Source organism: Strigops habroptila, chromosome Z, assembly GCF_004027225.2.
Source record: "Strigops habroptila isolate Jane chromosome Z, bStrHab1.2.pri, whole genome shotgun sequence".
Lineage (NCBI taxonomy): Eukaryota > Metazoa > Chordata > Aves > Psittaciformes > Psittacidae > Strigops > Strigops habroptila.
Window position 1 is genome coordinate 54,972,190 of NC_044302.2, and position 25,691 is coordinate 54,997,880.

Genomic DNA, 25,691 nt, shown 5'->3' on the forward strand with positions numbered 1-25,691 from the left:
GGTTAATACGTTTCTGCTATCTCATCAAACTCTAAATCCACACAGCTCTGAAAAAAACTGTGTGCTCTGTGAACAAAAGCCATTGTTCTGGAGACAAAAATTAGAAATCAGTATTTTGTGCTGACCAAGGCTGTTGATGGACTCAGTCTTTGAAACAAAAGTACTTGCAGGGTGTCCACTGAACCCTGGACACAGTGCTACCAAGATGTGGGGAATATGAGAGCGACTCCCAAAGCAAAACTTCACTGTTGTGATTTCTTCCCCTCCTTTATGGCCCAAAGATTTGCCACACCACACATACCACCCGTCGTCTTGATCTGGTTATGCAGGTCATTCTCCAAGTCCCCATCCTTGTCTCCCATCACCACTTCTCCATACCTACTTTCCTTTGCTTCCGCAGAAACAGACGTATTGTCCCAGGGGCGGCTTCTGTGTAAGAGTGAGTTAAGAGTGCGGGTCTGATGTCTTGGCTCATTAAAGAAAATGGAAATCCCATCTTACAGAGGTCATAAAAACTCACCTTTGTGCTGGATATACAGTCACTACCAGTGTTTTAGCATGAAACCCTTAACTTCTTTCTTAAATGGCTTTTAAGATCTGAAATATGGTATCCAGAGTGCTGTTTTATTAACTTTTTGAACTAGTTTTCAGAAAATTACTTGAATTTCTACATTGTTGAGTATCTCTTAAAACATACATGCGTAAAAGATTCTGGAGGAATGGGACTGGACAGAGAAAAAAATCCAAATTAATATTTACTGTGTGCACATTTGTGCACATACAGCATACTCCTGCCTGTGTTAACTCTTTGCAATTTAATATAGACTATCATTCATACAGAGTCCAGGTTTCTGAGTTCCTGCAAATAATGATCAATTCTGTTGATGCAGTCAATTTTGAGAAGAAACATGCATCCAAAATGCTGGAGATTAGAGATGCAAGAGTTCCTGCTACTTCTGTGGGCACTAAATCTCTAAGATCAAAAGGCTCCCTATTTGAAAAGGTTTACCCATTTCTATTTTTGAAGGTCTGCAGAGCGCCAGTCTTGTTTTTAAGCTCAGCTAAGAGAGTGCTTAGTATGTAGGCAATAACTCTTCCATAACATGTCGCCAGAGCTGTTGTTTACACATGAGCAAGTTACATATTTTTAAAAATGAAAGGAGATTTGAAAACGTACCAATGTGTGTTTATAGATTTAACAATGTTAAATCCTAACAGTCAAGCAACATGAGTAGTAGGTTTGCGAAGTAACTTAATCTACATTGTTTGCTAGCAAAAACTGTTGCAAAAGATTTCAGGGAAAAATATTTTACTCTTCTAATTGTACAGATTTAACTTACTTTTGTCGATGAATCCTTGTTTTCTTCAGATACATAAAATGCACAGCCCATCTCTGCACAAATGCACAATTCCTAAAACAACCCAGTTACTGTTTAAACAGTTAGTATAAATAATGAACCACTCCATTACCAAGAATATAAATAAATGTAGACAAGTAAGGGTTCTCTAGAGCTGAAAGTTTAGGTTATGCAAAAACTTCGACAGCTGTAATTTGTAGGTCCTTGTAGACTGAGGGGTGTGAGTGATGTAAATGCTAGAAAGTTGACATTTAATGTATGTCTATTTTGTCATTTTGCCAAAAGGCAGGACGTCACTGTTATGTTTCTTTAGCTGTGTACAAATTTTGAATAGGGCAACATCTGGCAGAAAAAAATCCACAATGTGCCTTAAGCTTTGAAGTGCTGTAGACAGTACACAGTGCTCTGCTGCATGATGGGTGATGAGTCAACATTTTAGAGGAGTCTGGTCATAAACATATTTTCCCTGTGTAAAACTAAGAAAGCAAAATAGGAGAGCAAAAAGTATATGAATTGAAATCTATTTCTTCACATGTTAAGATTTAAAGCTAAGTTAATAGTAAAAGCTACTTGATTCAGAAGTGTGCTTATAAGTAAATCATAATCGAAAAGTCTTATGCTTAGCTGGTTGAAGAGATGTAAGACGCTAGTATCTGAGCCTTTAAGTCCCCATGTCTAAAACGTACATGGAACCAGCTCAGTTCTCCCCTTTACCCTAAAGTAACCACACACCTGTGAACCATGGTGAACTACAGTGGAAAATGGGTTAACCAACGCCTCAGAAATTTGGTCAATTTTGGTGACAACATAACTTTTTAAGACCTAACTTTAAGCCAGCAAATTTAATACTTTTATTAGAGTTATTGCAAGTCCTTTGACTTAAATTGGTAAAGTGAAAGCATGAGGAGAGTTAAGGGGGAGAGAGTGGGAGGGAGGAAAAGATGGATGAAGAGAGGGCAGACTGACCATGAGCACACCAAGGTGAAATGTATACTTGGTCCTGGGAATTCTTTAAATAAACAGAGAATGGTTCATATTTTATGGCTCCTGTCCAGAATATTTACAGAAACACTATAGTCTGTGCTGTCAGTTAGTCTGAGAATGACTACAAAAGCAATCATAAACTACCCAGGTGCTGTGCTGTGTTACTGAGTGAAGTTATAGAATTAAAGCAGTACATTCTTCTTAGCTGCCTGTTTTGAAACACTTAGAAGAGAATCTCTTCGCTCACAAGGTTTTTTGTTCTTTTTCTTCCATAAATGTGCTTGGTTTTGGTTTTTTTAGACTACCTGTTTTGATTAGACTGTGGAATCGTCACTTTATTTATCGCAATAAAATAGTGACATGTCTCACAGCAAACAACTCTGCTGTTACTGAACAGACTGTTAAGCCATGTTTGTCAGGGTAGGGTTAGCAACCCAAGCATTCACCCTTCTGAGAAAACAGTAGCTGAGTGGGGAAATGCATATGAGCAGGAAACAAGTTTATTAATAGCGCTATTAATTCTAGTGGTATCAGGGATTTTGAAAGTGCTTCTGAACAGGAAGTAGCAACTTCAGAGGTCCTTTGCATAAGCAGTGGTCAGTGTGACAGTGATACCCCCTTTGATTCTTCATCCCCAACAGCAGCAAACCTTATGGTACACGCAGAAGAGACAAAGCTGGCTGATTGATAGAGTTTATCTCCCTTACATCTGCTGTTGGAAAGCTTTCTGCAGGCTACCTGGGGGATTTGCAGCTCCAGGGAGCAGGGGCGGAAAGTGCCAAGAAGTATGTCCATAGTATTGCTGCCCTGCTCACTTCATGGGCAGCAGCTCTATCACCTCAGGCTTTCTTTACTGCCTTTGGGATGTAAAGCATGTATGGCACATGTATGTGTATGTATGGCACCTTCTAAGGAGCTGATCTGAGGAATTATATTCACTATCAGAATTTCTTAATTATTTCTATACATAATAAAGATAATGTCTAATGCTCTCAACTGTAGCTAGGGGAACACAGGTACAAGAGGAAGCAAAGCATTTTTGTCTGTGTTTATCTGATGGAAATCAAAACTTAAAGGTGAAAGGATGGCAGAGACAAGAATTAGTACACCAGGTTTCCTGACAAACTGCAGCTTGAGATGAGTGGATGGACTCTGATTAACGTCCCTATTCTCCCCATGAATAAAAGATAAAAACATTTACTAACTTAAACATTTAAAAAACTGAACAATTTCTTGGCTGTAGCAACTGCTTTCTGCTAATCTAATAAAAAATACATTCCAAATGCTTGGAATTTGTAACTGTTTATGTCTTGATCACTTCTGGCCTACAGTATTTGAGAGACAGTATAAATACAAGTGCTTAAACTGTCTTATTTTTGAAAACTTCGAAATCTGAAGGAAACTTTTTTTCCCCCAGTACATCTTTTTCTAGGTGTATGTGAATTTTTGAATTTCAAAGGACTTCTCACTTGTAAAACTACCACAAAATGTTATTCTCCATCCTAAAGACATGCTTCTGTAGGCCCATTACACAGGATATAGCAAAGAATTAACACATAAATTTTTGACACATGCCTACTTGTTTCTATCCTCGAGTCCTGTAATTGTATTCAGATCAGTTATGCACAAGTTTTACTTTTGAAAGGATTTCCCACAAATAAAATATCAGAAACTGTCAGAAAATTGTAGTGTCTAATTTTATGAAAAAAGCTGAGGCAATGCTGGATTTTAAGAATTTAATTCCTGTTGGTACTAAATTATAGATTAGTCTCCAGATGCCCTCCAAGGAAGCCTAAATTTTGGTCAGGCTTTTTTATACTCTATTGACAGAAGTGGGATGAGTAGTAATTACAGCCTTTGTTCCCACTGCTGTTTTCCAACCTATGCTCAGCCTCCTGGAGCTCTTTCTCTCAAAAACCTTAGCTAAGAAGTCTGTGGAGGAAAATGTCAACAAAAGACTTCACCTTACTTTATTATTCTTCGTTAAAGAGTACTGCACCTAAGCAGCTTCTTTTGAGTGCTTAGTCACTGGAATGAGGGAAAACTACAGAAATTCAGTCATACTTGTATCCTATAGGAGATGATTTTGATCAATATACCTTGTTAGGCACACTTTTGCAGTGAACTGACATAACTGGATCTTATCCTAACCTAGCTTATATGCTAGCACTTTGAGTTTGGAGTTTGGTGTTGAGTATTAAATTCTTTACTAGTAAAGCAAAATGCATATTAAAGTGTTCAGTTATTGATTTGCTTGTTGCCATTGTACTGGAGGTCTTTAATAACATTGTCATAAATTTCTTTAACAAAAACCCCACAACAAATTCAAAGTATAACAATCAGAATGCAATAAATCAGAATGTGATACAGCCTTTTGTACTAACTAAAGCAGTAAGCATCAAATTTTACCATAAATTTTAAGTCCACGGAGAACTACCGTTTTATGACTCAGGCCAATAAGGTCACTTCAAATCTGCTTAAAAGCCTCATTATAGTAACATAATACAATATATGTGTTGCCTTTTCTGTTTATGAAGCAGTTTCACAAAGTCCTGCCAAACCAAGTGACAGAAAGTTTGCTGTAGACTTTGTCTCACGTGATGGGTAGAAAGGTGGTTTATGGTAAGGGAGTTCGGTCCCTCCGTGACTACTAGAAGTTGAGTTATTGTGCTGTGGCAAGGATATGTGTTCTTCAAAGCTGACATGGAGTCTTTTTCATCATTATCATTTAATTTTACTTTTGTTATGTTGTGGACCTTTTCTGGGAAAGGGATTTATGCCAGTTGAGGACTCCATGTGTTACTGTTCTTTTCTCAGGCTCCTATTAGCAGTTGTAAGCGTGCAAGAATTTCAATGCCAGATTCTCAATTCTGACTTCTCTTTCAATTTCTGGATGAGCTGTGAAATTCAGATTCTTTTAGAGGTTTTGGAGAGAGGGCTTGGATTTTTGTATACTTATTTCTGTGCAGAAAAGGAGAAAAATAGAAGGGGGAAATAAGTATATGTAGTGCAGCCTGTTGTGTTTCCTTTATATGCACAATAATTTTTTTTTCTATTCATTTATTGTGTTTAGATAGATATGTCTTGTTTGCGTGTTCAACTTTGGCACTGCTTCTCTCTGTTACGAGGACTGGTATATGTTGTGTTAGTGAGGCAAATATAAGGAATTAATTTTCCTTCTGTTATAATTTAAGATTTCCTGCATTAACAGTTTGACTGGCTTTCAGTTTTATGGGGGATAGGTATGTTTATAAGTATACACAGAATTTTTCAAGGAATTATAGTAATTTACTGACCATTTTTTTCAAAGTAGGAGAACATGAAAATAATATTTCATTTATTATATAAACAAAAGGAAAACAAATATTCTTAGAGTATTGTAGAAGTTCCAGATATGAACTTCACTGACCTAGGAGTTATATTAGTAGACTTCCTTACGATATTTTTCTTCTGAAAAGTCATAGTAGCAAACCCGATGTCTCTGCCACATTGCATAATCAGGAGGTTCTCATGGACAGCCAAGAAACTGAGAAGAGCACTTAATAACCTATTAGTTGTACAGTGCTTTCTTTATCAAACAAGTGAGGTTAGGTATTTCAGATTAGTATATACAAGACAGAATACAGATACAGAGCAGAGCAAAACAGACTAGCCAAGAATGGCAAGGTTGAGGGCAATATATCAATTGGTTGGCTTTCTGGGTCATAGTAGTTTTAAATATTTGAGAAGCCATTCCAGGAGTAATACAGAGTTCTTTTTGTTTTGTTTTAGATCTTTGGCCAGATCTTATCTACGTTTGTAGAGCTGGACTGTAAATCACCAGTTCTCTTTCATCTTGGCTGCTTTGTAAAAAACCTAAGAGGCAGTAAGTAGTGGATTCAGTGGCAGTTCCAAAGAAGCTTCTTCCCAGTGTATTCTTAATTTCATGCCTAGCAATAGAAAGTGAAGCACATGCAAATAATCACTCCAGTCTTTTCAAAGATGCTTTTCTTCAGCAGATAGCTAATGTTTAGGTTGCGGTTAGCATCTCATTTGGTGCTTTGAACAGAATTCCCTAAGTATTTTCCCACAGCGTGGAAACATGCATACATACCAGGAAAAATAACCTCCTATACTTTTAGGAAGACAGTAGCTGCTACCTAATGCAGATTCTCTGCCAAGATTTAAAATTTGGCTTTAGTTGAATTTTGTTTTAGAATATGTAGATTCTCCCAAAATTCTCCCTTATGCTCCCAAAGAGGAGGAAACAGCTGGATGCTCACAAAAACAAACCAACAAACCCCCTCCCCCCAAAAAACCCACACCAAAACCCAAACCAGAACATTGAAAGTAACAAATATTTTAAAAAGGTCAGTGCTGAGAAATCAATGCCTGATAGTACTAGAGAAGAAAAAGCTCTGTTCTCGTGAAACTAGTGACAGATGTAGTAAACTCTCCTTGTCTTTGGTACCGTGATAGATCACCACTGACCAGTTTAATCTCTGTGACTGTTAGCAATGATAGGTAGTGGTTGCTAATTTTTATGGTAGTTGTTTATCATGTAAATATTATTTACTATAAATGAGGCTGAGCCCCAATCAACCATCAGATAACTATTGTTACTGCTGTGAAGCTTTGTCAGGTTAAACTCAAGCAAATGAGCTTACTTCGTAACAGGAAATCTATGCTTTTAATGGGAAACAAACTGTTAGCTTTCTTTTAATGTTGACTAGTGTGGGCACAAAATGGTCAGACAAGTGAGAAGAAATGCACTCTGCTTTGAAGTTGTCTTGCCAATTGCCTTGTAGTGTTGTGAGTTTCCCTCTTCCACGCTGCTTGACTGGGCATGCTGCTGTCACTCCTACAGTTTGGCTCCTTTCGATCTTCGGTGAGCCCTAATCTGTCCATGCTGAGCTGAAACTGCCATCTTCTCCATTTCTGGCAGTTCCTTCTCTGAATCAGCTGGTGTGCCAAATACTGCAGATCACAGCCTGTGCAGCAGCACAGAACAAGCTGGTAATTATCGGATGGGCTCTGTACCAGCCAGACCTGGGAAATTCACGCAGTGCAGGGAATGTGGTTTAACTACATGTGCAAGCAAGAATGGAAAGATTTGATTGTACTTCCTTTTTAATACCAGAGGAAAGCAGTTAGTATTTTAGAATATACCCAGTACTGAGAATAAACAAGAGCATCTGCAGTTAAGAAGTTTCCCATTAAGCTTAGCAGTTTTCTGTCTTTCCATTTCACCATAAGTGCCAATGATGTGTGTGTTGCTTCCATGTGTATCATACAACAGGGGACACTTCTGTTGAAGCTTCATTATCAACAAAGTCTTAGATTATATTAGATATACTTAGATTATAGGTACCTAAAATAATGTAATTTCTTGATGTTATTCCGTGTTATAATGGTGGCTTTGATTGTGTGTATATACTGATTCTAGCATCCTCTCCTGCTTATGAGAGTTAGCAGTCTTTTTCTATACTTTGGAGCTAATGCAATTTTAGAACTGTCCATAACTAACATGAAGGAAGGCAACTGCTTATATACTTGAAACAATTTATTTGGCAATTGCTCACACTTGCTACAAAAAGTTCATATGTGAGGACATTTAGATCAGCACGGTTGGCTTTTGCTTGCAAAACTTTATGGTAATGTATAACACAAGTAAGTAATACCTGTGCAAATATTTGCTTAAGGATAATGAAAACCACAGCGGTCCACTTTGATTGAGTAAACAGTGGTTGCAAGGGAATGTATCAAATATAAAAGTAACATTTGGATCTGAGCAGAATACCTGCTATGTATATTTTGAAATGTTGAAACATGATAAAATGCATGAAAACGGAATAGAAGTATGTCCCAATTTTAATTCTCACTGTAAAGAACGTTCTTCCTTAAAATACTATCTGTTTCAATCCCAAAGTTGAGAGATCTGCGTTATGGCTCAGAAGCGTTAGGAATGAAGACCAGCATGTTTGGCAGTTGCTTGGAGTAGCTGTTGGCTTTTGTGTGCTTCGCACTTCAGTGTGGAACCAACCAATTCTCCAGCAGTAAAATGCTGCTGGTTCCACACTGCTTGTTCCACTCCCATCTATGGTTATGACTGAAATAGTTTACTTATGGATGTGAGCTTTTTGTTGCATTTGTTAACAATAAGAGGCTATCACTTCAAGTGAGTGCTTTTCTGAAAACACTTCTATGAAATCTCAGCTGTGGTGTATGTGACTTTCAGACAAGATTTGTTCAATATTCATATGCGTAAGAATTTGAGGTCATGGCTCAGTGCCACAAGTTAGCCTTGTAATCTAAAATTAGGTTATGTATGTTGTTTCTCACTTGTATGTCATGAAAACAGGTGGTTTACAGCCACAGTATTTTTGATGAAGCAGAACGCACTCGTGGTAAATAAAAAAACCTGTCAGTCCTGCTGTCAAAGTAACATAAATGTGGAAAAGTTTGTAGTTTGCAAATTAGGAGTTCATATGTTCAAGATTCTGAGCTCTTTGATGGGAACATGCAGTTTTGAAAGTGCACTGCACTTCACACAAGTGTTGGTCCTATGCATCCCTGTGTCATTTAGGAATGGCCATGCTGGCTACTGTCAGTGGAACTGTGACCAGGTTTTCTTTCAGTTCTTTCACTGTCCACCCACTGAAAATGGCATGTATCCCCATCTGGAAGCACTCTGCTCACTCTGTTTTCCACCTCAGGGCTCTACTCTCTTTTTATTGTTTTTAGAAAGAGTATAAGCAAATAATATCATATCTCTTTTCATGTAGCAAAGTGTTTCTTGGCTCTGTTAATTAAATAAAAAAAAGGACTGTATCAAAGTACACTTACACATCTGAGCTATTCCCTCCCTGCCTCCCCCAGCAGCAAAGGTAGTTTAAACAAGAGAAATAGAAATTTCTTTCAGAGCAGACAACCATTATGACTTTACTGTACACATTTAGTTGTAATCCAAGAAGTCAAACAGATTCTGCAGTAAGAAGAAAAAGATTTTTCCTATCTAGACTGGACAAGCAGCTCCTTAGCAGAAATACTGTGCGGTTTAGATACTTACTCTCAAATTAAGACATATAAATATTATTAATATTATTTAAATAAATAAATCCAAACTGTGAAATGTAGAAAAGGCCACTAAATAACATCTCTTTTAAACTTTCAATTAGAATAACTGGTTTGCGTATTTCACTTGCTAAAATATAGATCTGGTGCTAGTTTCCTTTACATCCTGGCATCCTTTCTTATGTTTGTCCTCCATTTTCTACACACACAGGCAAATGTGCACACATATATACAGTCACACAGTCATATTTAGTCCCAACAGTATTTGCTCTGGCCACAAGTGCTGGGAGTGCCCACTTGTGACTTGTCTGGCCATAGCACCTGCATGCTGACTAGCTTGCTCCGTACTTGTTCCATGGCTGTCAGTACAAGCTCAACTGTTAGTGGGGAAGAGACATTACTCTTTTTTTTGTGTATATAGATTGTAACTGATTACTCATTATAATGAGAACTTTCAGTAGAAAATTAAGAATTTTAAGCACTTGATCTAGAAACCAAGATACTTTGTGTTAAAAATACCCTCTTAAAAATTTAAGCTGGCGTGTTTAACTTTATGCCAATTGATCATCAGCAAAACCTCGAGTAAGAAATAATTTTGACTAGTTTTGAGCAGCTTTGAGCAGCTGCTTCTCTTTGAACACAGTATTTGGTATTACATATTTGCAGTGTAACTTGTAAAATCATGTTCTAATATGACTTAGTGGAGACAAATCTCAAGTGGGTAGGTAGAACTCTAGATAGTCAGAAGCATACTTTTCTATCTTCTTGAGTCTTTAAAAAAAATGTGATGCTTGGTGATAGGAAAGAACATAAGCATCTGTTTAATTATTGCATTTAGGGTTGAATATCACCCTATCATTGACTCTTAGAATATTCATAACCCAGGCCTCCTGCCTGGGTGTCCAGTGTTCTCAAATCAGTGTTTAGTGTCAGGTGCTGGGATTTGAGAATTAATTATTCATTGGTCTCCACTGTATCTTTTCTGTCAGGAAGATGGCTATAATACCCATACGTACTTTTATAATTCAGAAAGTGCTTTGGTTAATATGAACGTGCTATTTATGCTCACTATTTTCTAGAGAGTTGAGTAGCTGGCTGTAACCAGCCTGCTTTCCAAGACTGGAGCTGCAGTTCCTGGTTATGAAACACAATTAGTGAAACCCAAACAAAACGTAGCAAGTTTTTTTTCACACTTACAGTAGTTCCTCTGCCCGTAGTTGTTCACTCCGTCAAAATAACCATTAGGATAGGTAATAGCAGCTTCTACTATATTCTGTTATGCTCAGCTGTGATCTGCGTTGTTTTTGTATTGTCACCTAGACTGAGAGAGATTAATGTTGTTTTGTTTGAAATACAGGAAAGCATTTAAGAATGTGCCTGAAAATAAGCCCATTTTCTGTGTCTGTCTGACTAGGAATGTTTTTCTGAATTGGAGTCTTAAAAGATTTCAGCCTAAGGCTGCAAACAGGACTGGCATTTTTGGATTCTAAATTATTTTTCAGAAAAAAAAAAAGAGTAGTAAGAAAATCATTGTTTATCCCAGTTGATGGAGTGTTATACTCATAAATCATGAGTATTTTCAGCCTTTTGGTTGAGACTATTTTGTTTTCACAGCCACAAGCAGTAAAACAATCAGTCATAATGCCATGGATAATTATCCTGCTGCTTGGTGTTCTTTGAGCTACTGCAGGTGTGTTCAGAGCCTCTATTGGTTGTGTTTAAACTGTGATTTTACAGCTGAGGTAGTGAAGAGCTTTGGTATGTACCCACAATTGCTTTACTTTTTTTTTTTTTTTTCAATGTCCCTTTTTTAGCATAATGCATTACTAACAAAAATCATTTATTATGACATCCAGAATTACTTGTGGTTTTATTACAGTTCAAGGCTTTTATATACTCCTTGGTATATTGACTTGAACTGCCTAACATATAGTTGTATAGAAAAGCTATATTTGTGATAGCTAGTAGACTTAGTTTCATTGTTGCTAAATTGGAAATGACATTGAAATGCATTTGTGGTTTAAAAAGCCTCAAGTATTTCATGCTGTAAATACTGTGGAGTTCATTCTTATTTATTAAACATTCAGAACAGTTTTACTGGCATAATTACATCTTAATTTGTTTCCAAGTAGTGCTTTAATTTTTACTTTTCCTTACTAGAAGCAAAGCTAGTGGTCTGCAGTGACTGTAGGGTTTCTCTGCCACATTGTTCAGGAATAAGGTTTAAGTCTGGAATTCCATGATCAGTTAAAAGTGGCATAAATCACCACAGTCATCAAAAAACTCCTTCCCTCCTTTTCTCTGCCCCAGCTTCTTGCTTCCATGCTGCTCCCTTGCTTGTGCAGACTCAAAACGCTCATGCAGCTGCAGTGCGAACCACATCAGGGAGCTAACCTTTCCCCTTCTCAGCCCCTGGGCAGCCAAGGTACAAAAGATTAAGGGATACTTACTGCAGACATGAGATTTGGATGCCCACATGCTTTTGAAAATCCTGGTAGACATCTGTCTGCATCTTTTGGCATCAGATGCTTTTAGCAATCTGGCCTAAGGTGACTTGGCCAGGACTTTGCAGGAAGTCCTAAGAATTGAAAATAGGATTTGGGTATTTATTTGTGCAAGTTGGGTTCCTATTTAATGATCTCCAGTCTGTGTTGCAAAATAAGAGGAGATGGACTTTATTGTAACTTTATCAAAAGAGTGTTTTGGCTGTGAATTAATAGGCTCATTCATAATCTAAAACTTATCATCTTCAGAACTTGGTTGTGCACTAAAACTGCTGGCTTAAAATGGGTATCTTCTTTTCCATGGGTGCTGTTTGTTTTACTGCAGCGTTGCGACAGCTGTTAGTAAGGGTTCCTCTGTGAATGAAATCTGAATAAATCTTTATCTTTGGTTTGTCTCACTAAAATTTCTGAACTCTCATTTTAAGTGGCATATATGAGTTGCAAGAGGAAGAATCTAAAGACTGACAGTACAATTGAAAATGCAGCTGTGTGGTTAATGTAAAATATGCGTTAACAGTATGAGGCACAAAAATAAATCAAAGTGTTCATTGAAGTCTGTGTTTGAATCCCTGGTAATAATATTTTACATGACTTCTCTGATTTTATTCTTTTCACACTGACTTCATAGTACTTGGTGAGGTGCCTGGCTGGTGATTAAGGAGATAAACTGCATCTTTAGTATACTTTTTCCTGTTTTGAAGGTTCATAGCAGCTCTGTGTGGAAATCACAAATCATTCCTTCTCTGCAATTTTGTGCTGATAGCCAGCTGATTTCTTTTACTGTGTTTACAGTGGTTTGATAGTAGGTTAATAAGGATTGTTTTAATTTACAAAATCAAATTACAAAGTTCCTGCAGGAACCTTGTGAAATTTGTAAGGCAGCTTTTTTGTTATCAGCTAGTCTATCTTAGATCAGTCTGTGAACACAGACATTCACAGTAGCAGAGATTAATGCAATATGCAGATTCTCTTTTTATGTATTTAACTGGCAAAAGGATGTTAAAGTATAGGATTTTGAATCTGTATTAAGATTTTTTTGAGAAATGAGATGCCTTAACATGTGCATTTGTTTGGAATTTTATTTTAAATCAATGATAAATTTTCAGTTCAAAATAAATAATGAAGCCCTTTTCATTGCTACAGATCATAAACCTCAGCTCTGCCTTAATCCCCTAGTGTAGTTCCCACATTTTGCAACAGAGTGCTTTTCCCGATACTTACTGAAATGAAGCCATTTCGATGTAGCTACTAGGTAAAATAGAAAAAAAACCCCAAACCCTAAAGAGAGGAAAATTCACACTAATGGAACAAGAGATTTGCTTCAATAAGGAATGCTTATAAATTGCGGGAATTTATTCTGTATAACTCAATCTTGGCTCTTGTAAAAGGTTTCTTGTCTGTGTTTTCTACCAGCTTTCTGAAGGTTCTGTGACTTGCAGGCTGGCTTTGGTTTTACTTTAAATATACTTATTTAATGTTATTTTGATGTTATAACAGAGAGGGCTTAAAAAAGCATACTCAGTTTCTAATGGTCTCATAGCGAGAGCTATTTATTACTGTGACCTTAAAGTAATTCTAAAGAATTTCAGATGGCTAAAGAATAAATTTTAACTTACTAGTCAACATACTATCCTGTGAATAATATGCTTTGCAAACTGATAGCAAAATAACTGCCTATTTTTCAGACTTCACAATTGTCTGAGTAGAGCAATGACAAAAAGCGCAGGTTACTTCCCCCACCTTCAGCTATTTTTATGTGAAGCTGCAGCAGCTGAGCAACGTGTGCTGTGGAGGTCCTAATCTGCCATCACTATGAAAGGGGTGCACTGATTTTATGCTACAAACTGCATCTTTTGTAGACTATTCACCACCCTTTACACGTCTGCCAAGCCCACTCTGCAACTGGTTGCCAGGGGCTGCAGATGTTGGAAAAGAGAAATTTCAATGAAAGGCCCTGATTCAGCAACCCAAGCAGCCTGCTTCCCCCAGCCAAAGTAATCAGATTGGCAGCTGAATCAAAGGGTACAGTGGGCCCTTTGTTTGGGAGCTCCAGAGGTTAGTAATTGACAGAAGGTCAACAAAGTTTTATGAAGAAAAGAACAGAATATTAGAGGGTATTAGCCTGAAGAGGGAGAGTTTGGGAGTTTTATGTTGTTGGAAGAAAGTTAGAACCTGAGTCAAGGGTTACAGCTGCAGGAAGCAAAAGTTGCATATTGCTGTTTAAATGTGAAAATAGTTTCAGCTCCAGAAACAGTATTATTGATGAGTGAAAGGAATAGCTAAACAAAAATCTGCAGTTTTCCTAATTGTAGTTACATGCAATTGTTAGTGTTGAAGGATTTATTTGCGAGTTTTACATATAATGCTAGAAGGATGGTTTTCCTCATAGAATCATGAGACTGGGAAAAAATCTTAAGCTGTCCTGTTCACCCTGGGAGAAGAAGTATTAGGTGTATCTATGCAGTGTCATGTGCAATACATTCTTGCCTAATCTGCTACCCTGGAAAATTTCGTTCATTGAGACCTGTATGTTTGAAGAATGCTAGCTCTCAGTCCATGCTTAATCTCCTTCAGACTAAGCATGGGTAGTAGTCACTCATTTTTTCTTTTTATTGGACATGTTTTGTAGACCATCCTTATGGCACTAGTTGTAGTATTTGAGTTTTACCCACATCCATCTTAAAATGGAATACAAAAAATTGGAGAAAGTGCTCCAGGACCTTACTAGCACTGAGTAGACTAGGAGGATTACTACTGTTTATGTGTCCCAGTATGATGTTTGCCGTGTTCGCAATAGCTTGAGATTGTTGATGTTCATTCAGTTCTAATCCATGCAAGCCGAGTCAATGTTGACTTCTATGCTGGTTATTACTCATCTCCCTGCTTTATTTTAAATGCTTAAAAATAGCCTCTTTCTTCCATTATTTTCCAGGAATTGAAGATGATGGGTCTATAATTCTCTGGCACTCTTTTTCACCCTTTTTAATAAATAATAGGAAATATTTGTGCAGTTTCCCATCTTTTAAGATCTCTCATGTGCTCTGCAAGAACTGAAAAGCAGATACTAACATTGCATGGCATTGCATCAGCCAGCCCTTAACTGCTCTAAGTTAATCAGACCCACTCTGGTTGAAAATACCTGAGTTTGTTATTCTCTTCCTGTATGAGGCTGAGGCCTTGGTTTGTCCCTGGTATCAATTATGATAACTTCCTCCTTGTGACTGGCTTTTTGATGAAGATTAATGTATTGTTTTTGATGTCTGCTTATGGCCATGAGCATTTTGAAATCTGTTTGTTGCAATTACCTCTCAAGTAAGGAATGATCTGTGAACTCATAACCATTTCAGAGGGAAAAATTTAGCTCTTTTATGATGAACAGCATATGCCCTGTGAGTTGACACAGTGATCATTAGGGCAATTTATTTTTCAAATGTGTGGAAGGGCATTCCTGTCTCACTAACACAGGATGCTTGCTTGTGTATTTTCTTCATCACTGGTGCCCAAAATGGAGCAGTGGGGCTGCGTGTGCAGGACCTTGTCAGTAAGTAAATCTTCCTCATATTTTCAGGAGAACTGAATTGTCAAAAGAAGTGATAATTATTTATATTCATTTTGGAAAAGGATTTTAAATACTGCTGGTTTTCCTCCTGCCGTTTGCTATATTAAGTCAAAGGAACAGAATGTATTTTGTACATCAGAAATATGGAACACTGACTTCAAATATGGTTTCTTTTTTGGAGTTGGGATTTTCCTTAAATTGAAATAGCTTCCTTTAATGCCCTGAAAAGTTAAGAAATACTTTTTGTGTCGATGAGCAGCTTAAAAGAGGTAATATTTGCAGCATTTTCATTTTACTTCACTGTGTGGTTCCTGAAAAGAGGGATACTCTTGTGGATCTGACACATAGCACATCTGGCAAATACATTGTACCCTACTGGCAGTTGGCATTCAGGCTGAGTTCTGGTTATGCTGAAGTCTTGTTTGGTCATGTAGTGTGCAAGGAGGACAGATGCTGATGATCTTTTCTACCTGACAGTATCACAGTAAATTAAATTGAAGAAGTGTGTGTTCAGAAATAAGCCATGATACATTTAATGTCTAAGCAGAGAACATATGCAAGTGAAAAATGAGAGAGTAACCATGGTGGAGCAGATAAGAGATCAGCGCAGCCCTGTGTCTTGGCTCTGACGGCAGCAAAAGAAGATACTCCAGTAAAAATGTATGAAGAGGTCTGGTGTACACAATACTCTCTATGCTGGGTATTTACCCAGCCTCCAGCCATTTTAAGCTCCTGAACCTAGGTTTTCTATGAATTAGTTAGTTCTGCACGGATTTTTCTCCATTAACTTGTCCAGCCTCACCTGTAACCCATGTGAACTCTGCCCACAGCCTAACTACATCTTGTTTGAGAAAACTTCATATTGTTTCAGCTTTGTTTTGAAATTACTTTTTGCTGGTTTTCCCTCATACTGCTGTTTGATTTACTGAGAGATTGGTCCATCCTAAAACTCATGCCTCCATAGAAATTTACTGTTGTTGACCTCAGCCATCTCCTTCCCAGAGTGACAAATCCTAGCAGCTGTACAAAACCTGGTTTATAACTTTAATTATCCTCACTGCTTTTCTCTGAAACTCTTCCAACTCCTCCATACATTTTTTGAGTTGAGAGGACCTCAGCAGCACGCAATGTTAAATGTGACAGAGTGTACTTCTTGCCAGTGTGTGCTGATAGTATGACATGTAAGGTTTAAATATTGAGCATTTCTCTCCTTACCAGTTTTTAATAACGACTATTTGTGTATTGCTGTTGTTCTGCCATTTTGGGGTCTTCTAAGTCTACTTTTTTTCTTAACATTGAATGACAATGCTGTGTTTGTAATAGATAAGAAAAAAGATGTAACTATCCAGCATCTTTGTTGCATCTAAAATCAGTATAATGAACAGTTATATTTTTTCTGGAAGTAGCTGCTTACTGATCAAGACTGACAGTGAAAGTTTGACACCTAAAATTACTTTATGGAATTTTCTCCTTTTCAAGCAGTGGAATAACACATGAAAATGCTGCCAGAAAAAGGTACAGGAAGTAGGAAGAATAAAAGCAAAATGGGATACCCTTACTGAAATATTGACTAAACAAAGTGGGAAAAGGAACATAAGTTAAAAATCATAGAATCATAGAATAGTAAGGGTTGGAAAGGACCTTAAGATCATCTAGTTCCAACCCCCCTGCCGTGGGCAGGGACACCTTGCCCTAAACCACGTGGTCCAAGGCTCTGTCCAACCTGGCCTTGAACACCGCCAGGGATGGAGCATCCACAACCTCCCTGGGCAACCCATTCCAGTGACTCACCACCCTCACAGTAAAGACCTTCTTCCTTATATCTAATCTAAACTTCCCCTGTTTAAGTTTGAACCCATTACCCCTTGTCCTACCACTACAGTCCCTAAGGACGAGTCCCTCCCCAGCATCCTTGTGGGCCCCCTTCGGATACTGGAAGGCTGCTATGAGGTCTCCATGCAGCCTTCTCTTCTCCAGGCTGAACAGCCCCAACTCTCTCAGCCTGTCTTCATACAGGAGGTGCTCCAGCCCTCTTATCATCCTCGTGGCCCTCGTCTGGACTTGCTCCAACGGCTCCATGTCCTTTTTATGTTGAGGACACCAGAACTGTATGCAGTACTCCAAGTGAGGTCTCACAAGAGCAGAGTAGAGGGGCAGGATCACCTCCTTCAACCTGCTGGTCACGCTTCTTTTGATGCAGCCCAGGATACGGTTGGCTTTCTGGGCTGCAAGCGCACACTGCTGGCTCATCTTAAGCTTCTTGTCAACCAACACCCCCAAGTCCTTCTCCGCAGGGCCGCTCTGAATCACTTCTCCACTCAACCTGTAGCCGTGCCTGGGATTGCCCCGACCCAGGTGCAGGACCTTACACTTGGCTTGGTTAAACTTCATAAGGTTGGCATCGGCCCACCTCACAAGCGTGTCAAGGTCCCTCTGGATGGCATCCCTTCCCTCCAGCGTATCAACCGAACCACACAACTTGGTGTCATCGGCAAACTTGCTGAGGGCACACTCAATCCCACTGTCCATGTCGCCAACAAAGATGTTGAACAGGACAGGTCCCAACACCGATCCCTGAGGGACACCACTCGTTACAGGTTTCCAATTGGACATTGAGCCATTTACCACAACTCTTTGCGTGCGGCCATCGAGCCAGTTTTTGATCCACCGAGTGGTCCATCTATCAAATTGATGTCTCTCCAATTTAGAGACAAGGATGTCGTGCGGGACAGTGTCGAACGCTTTGCACAAGTTCAGGTAGATGACGTCAACTGCTCTGCCCCTGTCCATCAGTTCCATGGCCCCATCATAGAAGGCCACCAAATTGGTCAGGCAGGATTTCCCCTTAGTGAAGCCATGTTGGCTGTCACCAACCACCTCGTTGTTTTTCATGTGCCTTAGCATGCTTTCCAGGAGAAACTGTTCCAAGATTTTGCCAGGCACAGAGGTGAGACTGACTGGTCTGTAGTTCCCTGGGTCTTCCACCTTCCCCTTCTTGAAAATGGAGGTTATATTACCCTTCTTCCAGTCATCGGGAACTTCCACCTGACTGCCACAATTTTCCAAATATGATGGACAGTGGTTTAGCAACTTCATTTACCAGCTCCTTCAGGACCCGTGGATGGATTTCATCAGGTCCCATGGACTTGTGCACGTTCAGGTTCTTAAGATGGTCTCGAACCTGATCCTCTCCTACAGTGGGCCTAAGGTCTTCATTTTCACAGTCCCTGCATTTGCTTTCCAGGACTTTCATGGTGTGGTCAGAGCATTTGCTGGTGAAGGCTGAGGCAAAGAAGTCATTAAGAACCTCAGCCTTCTCCAAATCCATGGTAGCCAGTTCTCTCAATAGCTTCTGGAGAGGGCCCACGTTGTCCCTAGTCTGTCTTGTGTTTGCTACGTATCTATAGAATCCTTTCCTGTTATCTTTCACATCCCTTGCCAAACTTAATTCTAGCTGGACCTTAGCTTTCCTAACCTGGTTCCTAGTTTCCTGGGCAATGCTGCTATATTCTTCCGAGGCCGCCTCTCCTCGCTTCCACCTTCTATGAGCTTCTTTTTTCCCTCTAAGTTTCCTCAGCAGCTCCTTGTCCATCCATGGAGGTCTCCTGGCCCTCCTGCTGCACTTTCTTCTAGTCGGGATGCAACACTCTTGAGCATGTAGCAGGTGATCCTTGAATATCAACCAGCAGTCTTGGGCCCCCTGTCCTCTAGGACTATATCCCATGGAACCCTACTAAGCAGGTTCCTGAAGAGGCCAAAGTCTGCTTTCTTGAAGTCCAGGGCAGTGAGCTTGCTGCATGCTCTTCTCACTGTCCTGAGGATCTCAAACTCAACCATCTCGTGATCACTACAGCCAAGGCTGCCCTGGAGCGTCACATTTCCAACCAGTCCCTCCCTGTTGGTGAGCACGAGGTCCAGCATGGCACCTCTCCTTGTCGGCTCCTCTATTGCTTGAAAGAGGAAGTTGTCTTTCACACAATCAGGGAACCTCCTGGATTGCTTGTGCCGGGCCGTACCGTCCCTCCAACAGATGTCAGGATGGTTGAAGTCCCCCAGGAGGACAAGGGCCTGCGAGCATGAGGCTGCTCCTATCTGTCTGTAGAGCGCTTCATCCACAGAGTCCTCTTGATCAGGCGGCCTGTAACAGATCTCCACCGTAATGTCCCCCATTGCTGTTCTCCCTTTGATCCTGACCCACAAACACTCTGGTAACTCATCACCCGTCCCCAGACAGAGTTCCATACTCTCTAGCCTTTCACTGACACAGATAGCAACGCCCCCTCCCCGTCTGCCTGGCCTGTCTTTTCTAAACAGCCTGTAACCTTCCATCCCGACACTCCAGTCATAGGAGCCATCCCACCATGTTTCTGTGATACCAATGACAGCATATTCCTGTAGCCTTGCACACATCTCTAATTCCTCTTGCTTGTTCCCCATACTACGGGCGTTTGTATAGAGGCACCTTAGCCGAGCTCCAAATGCAGTCGACTCAATGGCTGGAGCAGCTGGAACATCTATACATTGCTCCAAGCACTTATTACAGGTGCTGGCAACTGACCAGGAGTGTTGGGATGGATCAGTGCTCCCCTCCCCCAACACATCTAGTTTAAAGCTTTCTTGACCAGCCTGGCAAGCCTCCTACCAAAACAGCTCTTCCCCTTGTCAGACCAGCACCACCAGCCTCTAGTAGACCTGGCCTCCCAAATGGGGCCCCATGTTCCGAATAGCCAAACCCCTGACTACAGCACCACCATTCTAACCATTTATTAACCTGCCAAATGTGCCTAGCTTTTTTAAGGTCCTCCCTTTTGTCCTGGAGAATTGATGAAAAAACTATCTGAGCTCCAGAGCCCCTAACCACCTCTCCCAGGGCTCTGTAGTCCTTCTTAATGTTCTCCAGGCTACTGCTATCAGTATCACTAGCACCCACATGGACCACTAGAAGGGGGTAATAATCAGCAGGACTTACTAGAGCAGGCAGCCTCTCAGCAACATCCCTGATCCGAGCCCCTGGCAGGCAACACACCTCCCTCGAGACTGGGTGAGGCCGGCAGATGGGTGCCTCTGTGCCTTGCAAAGTAGAGTCCCCTACTACTATGACCCTCCGCTTTTTCCTGGAGGCACCAGTAGTGATCCTCTTTACTGGTGCATCAACAGGATGCTCATTAGGTGTGGTGGGTGTTTTCTCGTTGGCCCCCTGCAAAACTGCGAAGCGGTTCTGGGTGGGGACATCAGATTTAGGAGGAAGTCCCTTGCCATTAATTGTCCTCTTCCTCCTTTTTTTTGTTGTTTTTTCTCGTAACTAATTCCCAGTTTCCTGGGTTGCTGCCCTCCTTCTTTCTTATACGAGCAATGGTGGACGCTTGTGGCCCCTGCACAGTTTGGGCCCGGAGCAAGCAGCGCAGCTTCCTCTCAGCTTCCCTGGCAACTTTTAGCTCGCCAACAGCCTCCTGCGGCTCAGCCTCTGCTGCAGGACCTCCACCAGGGCGCACCGAGTGCAGCCCTGTCCATTGCGCACCCTCGCCTCAAGAGACCAGTCGAGGCACTTTCTACACCCTGAGCTCTGCGCCGCAGCCTCCCCTCTCATCGGCTCTGTCTGGGTGCCCACGCTGGCCACCGCCGGGGCAGAGCTCCCAGAGCGGGCCCTGGTCCCGAGGCGAGTGCTCACCAGCCCGCTTGCCCTGCGTGCGCCAACTGCCGCGCCGCGCCCTGTTTGCCCGCCCTGTTCGCCGCGCTCCCTGGGGTGGGTTTTTCCCCACTGAGGGCTGGTGCCGTCACTCCTGGCGCCGCCCCCTGTGAGTCAGCTGCTCGCGTCAGCTGAGCTGCCGGCTCCTGGGCAAGTCCTGTCGAGGACTTGAGGCTCCCTCGGTCGCTCTTGCCGCTCCGAACTGAGGCTCCTGGACGCTGTGCTTCCCCCCGCTCCGGTGTTAAAGGCGTCCTCTCTGGAGATACTCACCTCGGCAATTGAATCAGATAACACTGCAGAGAGTTTGTGATGGCACTTTATATAGGATGCATCTGCACTACAGTGAGGGAAATTGGATTAAAAATGAGAAAAAGAACTATTATCTGATGAGGAAAACATCATGGCTTTACTCCTATCAGGAAAAATGTACTAAGTTACTAGTGCAAAATCACAAAGAACTGAGAGTAATAATTCAACAGGAATACACAACTTTTTCATTGAAGTTCTTCATTGCAGGGGGGTTTAATTCTGTTTAATCCAAGAGGAAAAGATTTTATTTGGTTGTAGTGACTTGTTTGTGATCTGATCAAGAATCATTTATGGGGTAAAAAACTTCATATTGATAAAAACTTTTCAGTGTTTTAAGTTGTGGTACAGAAACCTTAGGATTAAAGCTTGGAATTAATAATAAATGTGTTCAAAGTGAAATTTTGCAGATTACAGAAAATATACATGTTTCTTTCATAGAAGCAAGTTTAAGTGACAAATCTGGTTTGTATTTTTAGATTCCAAAATACATGAAGGACTTTCAATTTTAAATTTGCTTACTTATAGAGACTTTGCTGGTAGGTGGTGTCTGTGGTTGGTAGTTGTTCTCTGGTAAAACACATATGGAGGTTAATGTTTTTTTCCAGATATAAGCACAAGAGCGAATCACACAAAACTATTACTGAAACATTTTCAAATCAGCAAATGCTATTGTTTCGTTCCATCTTCATCTTGATAAGTTTTAAAAAATTAAGAGCTAGAGGTCTGGGATGGAGGGAAGTGAGAGAAAGATGTTTCTGTATGCATTCATCTGAGCTTCCAAAGTTTTTTCCTGTTGTGAATCCTACCAAATGACTGAAGAAATGGAAATAACTATTTTAATATTGAACATGTGGCGTTAACCCAAAAGCACCACTCAGAATTTAGGTGGTAGAGTCTAGTGGTCTGAGTAGTAAGGAACCAAGTGTGCCTAAGAATGGGCTCCTACAGGTAGTGTTTCATCCTGTGTATATTGGTGGATTATGGTCACCAGAACAAGCAAAGTGCAGGTACTTGGGGACTAAAAGAACAGGTTTTTTTAGCTTCTTTTTACTCCATTGTCTCGTCTTGGATTTATCTTCCTTGTGGCCAGTAAATGCTGCTGTCCCATTATAAACTCATGCAACATAGGGGAGGTCAAGCAGAAGCAGGGGAATGGAGGTGAATTTGCCTTGCTGCCCCTTGGTAAAAACGAGATGTGATGTTATCTCTGCTGAAATTTGACATGTCCCTATCATGCATTCATCCATTCACACTGAATCAAACAAATCAACAAAAAGGTCAGGCACTGAGTCTGCATCATACCCTCAGGGGTGTGAAGACACTCTGAGGCAATTTAAGATGCCACCACCTTGGCCACCCATTTTCATTTCTCCTTCCTGTCTGCAGATGAAGAGTATCATTTCATTTGCCAGTGCTAAAAGTAGCAGAATATGTCTGCCAAAGCGTTAGCTGTTCCAATTTGAAAGGCAGAGTGTTACCAGGGATATAGCACTGTCTTCAACATCACTCTAATTGGGGTGTCTGAGAATGAGCACACAGCTCATGTGGAATCAGTAGTACTGCCTGTACAGTAGAAACCTTAATTCAACAAAATCTTTTTTTTTTTTGTCTTCCTAGGTGAAATGGAAATTCCAGAAGCAAATGACCCCTTAGGTCATGTGGATGGACTTGAGAGACCAATTCCAACACCTAAAGGTAAAATCAATTGTAGTTACTTCCTCCCTCGCCCCCCAATATAAGTATACTTCAGAAAGAATCAGCAAAATTGTGTTATTGTATGTTCACTTGATTTACCTGTAAATACGAGTTTGTGAGAAAGGCAGCATTTGTGACTTCATACTTCTGATTCTAAGCAGGGATAACAAGATTACAGGAGTCTAAAGTTATTTTTTAAGCATGGTCAGTACCCCCACACTGGGGGATGTTTGACCCAAACAGAGGCTATTATGACCTTCCTAGCTATTTTCTGTTACATTGGTACCATGAAAATGATGTAATTCTGTACAGTGCCACACTTGGCATCTATAGGTAAATCTAAAGTACTGGTATCTCTAAATATCTTTGGTTTGATATAACTAAATCTAGCTAGTGGCAACACAAAATACTTTTTAAGTAGCTCTTCATGTTAGAGATTTAATTTTTTTTTGACAGGCTGCAATGGCAGAATTTCTAGTAACTTGTTATCATAAAATTTTATGATACTTTATAACTTAAACTATAGGTCCAAATGCTATTCTTGGGTCTGAAAATGCACGTATTTACTGCATGTTGTGAGTCCAATTACAATCTGTTACAACTTCCTAAATCAGGACATTTTCAGTGTTGTAACCAAAGCAACATGTTTTCTCACTTGTAGTACAGATTTTTTTATTTTGTACAGATGTACTCCTATAGTAAAGTGAACACTTATGCTTAGAAAAAAATGTCAATCTTGTTAGCATAAAGAGCTCAGTCTTTTTTGCCTTATGATTAGTATTCTCATCAAGATGAACACATGTTAAAAGCCTATAAAGCTCTGAGATGCTGGTCAGATACTCTTTCTTGAAGCTTCTACTTCAGAGGAACATAAAGTTTGAGGCTACCTTGGAATATAGTCTCTGTTCTCATAGAAATCCAGTATCATGTTACTTATTGTGCTTCACGTGAATGCTGTTTAGGTTTCTTAACTTGACTATGCTTACTAGAAGCTATTTTTTCAGAATCTTCCATTAATTTCTATCCTTTATTAGAAAAAAAGAAGATGTATTCATGTTTCTGTATCTCTGTGTTGTTACTGATCATCAGTAACACCTGATCATCATGTGTCCCTCCCATTTGGAAGAAAGACTTGGTGTACTCCTCAACCCTTTCCACTTCCTGAAGCTTCCAAATTATTTTAAGGGATTAAACTTTGTCCTCCTTTATGAGAATAAATTTCAGTAACAGTCATTCCTGTCAGCAGCAGTGTACACTACAGTTGTTTTTTTCACTCCACACTCACATACCACTAATTTTGATGGGAAAAGGTCTATGTTTAATCTTTAACTGCATCTGACAGGCTTGTTTACTTGGCAGGTTGGTCCTGCTTTACTCTTTGGTTATGTCTGAGCTTTTAAAGGTACAGACTTAAAAGAAAATGGTTTTTTCATGTAACATTACTTGATTAAATTCTTGCTGAGAAAGGAGTTACAGTTGTTTCCTTTTTTGCAGGGCCGCAGGCAATACCTGTCTAAGGAAGTAATTAATCACATCTCAAACATTTCTACATCATAAGGATTTTCTATTTCCTTCAGAAAAAAAAAAAAAAGAGACCCTTGTTCTCATATGACTCATTGGTACTGAACCAGTTGTTAGTTTCCAGCATGCCTGGTCTGAAAATGGGCCTCATTTTGCTCCCCTTTTGTTTTTGTAGCTACAGAATTCTCCAGAATAAGCAAAAATCTCTTGGTTGAAATTTTTTGTTTCTTTCATTGGAATGTTAGCCTGTGTGTTCCTGTATCATAGTGAGGTAGCAGTTTTTGTTTCAAAAAATCATTGGACAGTTCTGCTTCAGAGTTTGTGTATACTATTGAGACCATTGGAAAGAGTTCCTTCTTCCATCACATCAACTTTTTTTCCTTCCTTGAGAAATGTTAAGTTATTCTATTTTGTTTATGACTTCTATTTTTTCTGATTGTAGAATAGACTCAAAATAGGCCTGAAAATAGTAGTAAATGAGCTTTACTAATGCCCAAAATTAAAGCCACTTTAGAAGTACTAAGTGTATTGGTCCCTGTCTGCACTAAATCCTTCAGAAGTCCTGAAAATTGGTTCTGTCTCCAAAGAAATAACCAGATTAAGCATTATTATTAATAATAATGTGCATTTTAAAAAAGTGGCAAGTCTCTTCCTACAAGTGAAGCTAGCCTTCTGATAGTTGATGCGATAGGACCATGACTTGGCTAGGTCTTTGAGGAGAATTTATCTTCCCCTGCTACCTTTAAGTAAGCATCTGAATCACCAGAAGAACACTGCCTCTCAGCAATGTTTCACTGAAAACCAGAGGAGAACACTGAACATTTGCTGTAGAAGAATTTAGGGCTGCTTTGGAATAGAAATAAAAGATTTGAACTCAAATCTTCTCACAGTCCAGTGAGTCTTTGCAAAGATGATCCTCTCCCCAATCTCGATTTCACTTGAATCAAAGAATCATAGAATGGTTAGGGTTGGAAAGGCTCTTAAGATCCTCTAGTTCCAATCCTCCAGCTATGGGCAGGGAC

At 40.0% G+C, this 25,691-nt stretch overlaps 1 protein-coding gene across 1 annotated transcript in view; it reads left to right on the top strand.

Moving 5' to 3' along the window:
• The window catches only part of ROR2 (receptor tyrosine kinase like orphan receptor 2), a 153,043-nt gene that overhangs the window by 80,509 nt on the left and 46,843 nt on the right, over positions 1-25,691 (top strand). Inside the window, exon 2 of the mRNA XM_030470589.1 lies at positions 23,071-23,148. Coding sequence (XP_030326449.1) covers positions 23,071-23,148 — 78 coding nt within the window. The remainder of the gene's footprint in view (positions 1-23,070; positions 23,149-25,691) is intronic.